The 3,172-nt window shown below is 35.2% G+C and overlaps 1 protein-coding gene across 1 annotated transcript; it reads left to right on the top strand.

Annotated features, from left to right (window-relative positions):
- LOC127521827 (olfactory receptor 1500-like) lies at window positions 1-1,534 on the top strand. The gene has a single exon (XM_051911274.1). The coding sequence runs from the start codon at window positions 1-3 to the stop codon at window positions 1,012-1,014; it is 1,014 nt and encodes a 337-aa protein (XP_051767234.1). The 3' UTR covers window positions 1,015-1,534.
- The last annotated feature ends 1,638 nt before the right edge of the window (window positions 1,535-3,172 follow it).

Here is a 3,172-nt window from a genome sequence, read left to right as displayed (position 1 = left end):
ATGAGCTCCACGCAGTCAAACTCCTCTGCAAATGTGACCTTTGTTCGTCCTGCAACATTTTTCATCAACGGCTTTTCTAATATCCCACATATGAAATACTACTATGTGTTCTTGTCTTTGGTGTATGTTGTGACTCTTTTAGGGAATTCATTTATCATGTGTATTATTTATTTGGCCCGCAGACTTCACACACCCAAATACATTGCTGTTTTCCATCTGGCCCTTACTGATCTGTGTGGAAGCTCGGCTGTGATTCCAAATATCATTGACACATTTTTGTTTGACCACCATGTAATTTCATATGAAGTGTGCTTGGCAAATATGTTTTTTGTGTATCATTTCATGAACATGCAGTCTTTAACAATACTTGTCTTGGCTTATGACAGACTGGTTGCTATTTGTTTTCCTCTACGGTATCATGCCATTGTAACCAAAACAGCCATGTTTCTTATCATAGGCGTAATGTGGAGTTTTTCTGTGACATATTTTTCTGTATATATAGGTTTGGTGAATAGACTCTCTTTTTGTGTATCAAATGTGATTGATAGTTATTTTTGTGATTATGGCCTTATCTATAAACTAGCTTGTAATGATAATTCTATAAATATTATGATGGTAAAAATAAATTTTGGTCTCCTGATTTGCACACCACTGATACTGATCTTGATCTCATATTTCTGCATTGCTCTGGCTTTGCTTAAGATTGCTCATGGTGCTGAACGGATAAAAGCAATGAAAACCTGCACCTCACATCTCATGTTGGTGACAGTTGGTTATATCCCAATTTTAAGCAATAATATTGCAGTCTTAACAACACCAATAAATCCGAACACCCGGTTAATTAACAATTGCTTGACACAGACAATAACACCTATGTTGAATCCTATCATATACACTCTAAAGACAGAGGAAGTCATGCAATCCATTAAAGAACTGTACAAACGAAACAAGGTGAACACTACAAAAAGAATGACATTTAGTAGGAGAAACTCAAAACAAAAAAATCAGGTCTGAACCTAATCAGCTGTGATCATTCAACAAATATCTAATTTAACAGAGTTGATTGATTTTGAATGTTTTGAGTTTTGTAGAAGTTGTGTTGTAAACAGGCCAAATATTTTTGAAACCTCTGGGCTGAAACCTAGTAAAGCTGCTTTGTGATTGCTTCCTTTGTACAAAACAATATATAAAAAAGTTCAGTTAAGATTCTATAATAAAGCATTGAAAATATTCACATTTTCATACAGTGATTTAAGCTTCACTATGAGTCAAATAAAATAACTTTTTTTTTGTTACATTTGCTCTATATATAGTAAAAGTTAAAAAAAAAAAAAAAAAAAGCTTCTGCATACTGTTTGTTATCCTTGTGAACAGATATATTTACACTTCGGAATATATTGATGTCTTGAATGAAGCATTTGTTTAAGTTCTGACTGTGACCCACAGACATTTTCTGAATTGAATATCCAGGGATCAACTTGTTTTAAGAGTGATCCCAGTTGTTGTAATGCAAGCATGTGTTTCAATGAACTAAATCATTATATTAGACCTTGTTTATTTAACAAAAGTAATACAGTCAATAACTAAAATTATGTTGAGAGGGCAGGGTTTATGACTTATACTGCAGCCAGCCACCAGTGGATGATCAAAATGTTTTGGCTTCACTTTTCAGGAAATGTGCGGCACAATTGCTACCAACACTGTAAACAACACAATGATATGCCAGATGGCAAGCAACAACTAATCAACAATAAAAATAATGGATTACTCACATGTATGTGCTGTGCATGAAGAAAGTCTATTAGTAACGTCAATTTACAGCAGTGATAAACTAGTCTCTATGGTATAACACAATTGGAAAATTGGGGAGGTCACCGAGGAGCGGACCACAAGTTGTCAAAACAGGAGAGAAATAAACACATCTAAGTGCCCGCAAGCATAAAGTTTCCTGTCAGCTGCCTGTGCTGTTTAATGTGTTTAAAATGTGTTTATTCTGAGTGCATAATGCACATTTGATGGTTGTATCATTATTTGCAATTGTTATGAATTTTACGTGAGTATTTGTACCACTTGACCACTGCAGATTCATTTAGGCGTTTATAGTGGTACCATAGAAATGCATAATTCCCAGCTGAAACAATGTTGAGTCAGTGTTGATGCGTCAACACTAATTGCACTGAATAAACATTACAAAGTGATGTTGGTTTAATATCACTTTTGGATCTGCAATTAATGTTGAAACAACGGTGAGATTTCAATAAAAATCAATGGTAATGTCATTGAATCAACATTATGAATTGATGTTGTTTTAATATCACTTTTGCACCTGCAATTAATGTTGAAACAATAGTGAGATTTCAACAAAACAATCAATGGTAATGACACTGAATCATTGTTACAGTATGATTGGTTCTACATCACCGCTGTTGAATCAACACTGAAATAATCAATGGTAATGTTGTTGAATCAGCATTACTCTATGACTGATTCTACATCAATGCTGTTGAAACAACATTCAAATGAACAAAAATAATCAATGGTAATACTGTTGAATAAATGTCACATTATGGCCACATCCACACGAAGCCAGAGCTTTCCCTTTCCGATCTTTTTTTTCCTTGTTCTAAAAAAAATTCCGTAAACACGGCGTCGTCTCAAGAAATATCAGTGTACACGCGAAACCACTGAAACTGACTCAAAACGATGTAGTATACATGCCAGACTTGTATGTAGAACTGAAATTCTGCCACAGAGATACACTAAAAATGGAGAAGACTTGGATCATGTGCATAAACCTTGCACACTGTATACAAACTTTAGTAAAGCTTAGTAATAAAGCTTTACTTTAGTAAAGCTAATCGGCTCAGTATCTTGTGCAGCACGAACACAAGCATGTAGTCCGCCATTGTTGTTGTTGCTGTTACGTGACGTAACGTTGTGTGACTAGGGTTGAGACGTGGGGTGCTGACATCATCGTTTCACAAAATATATGGATTGGTTGTACACACGAAAACGCAAGGTTGTTGTTTTCAGATTTATCTACTCTAGGACCCAGTTTCAAAAAATAGTGGTTTCAGGCTTCCAACATGCCGGATCCGTCTGGACAAAATGCAGATACGATACAAAGTTGTGTACAGGCTTTACGATTGATTCCACGTCACTGATGATGAAT

The sequence above is a fragment of the Ctenopharyngodon idella genome, chromosome 10, assembly GCF_019924925.1.
Source record: "Ctenopharyngodon idella isolate HZGC_01 chromosome 10, HZGC01, whole genome shotgun sequence".
NCBI lineage: Eukaryota > Metazoa > Chordata > Actinopteri > Cypriniformes > Xenocyprididae > Ctenopharyngodon > Ctenopharyngodon idella.
Note: the sequence above shows the minus strand (reverse complement) of the source record. Positions and strands in the feature narration are given on the sequence as shown.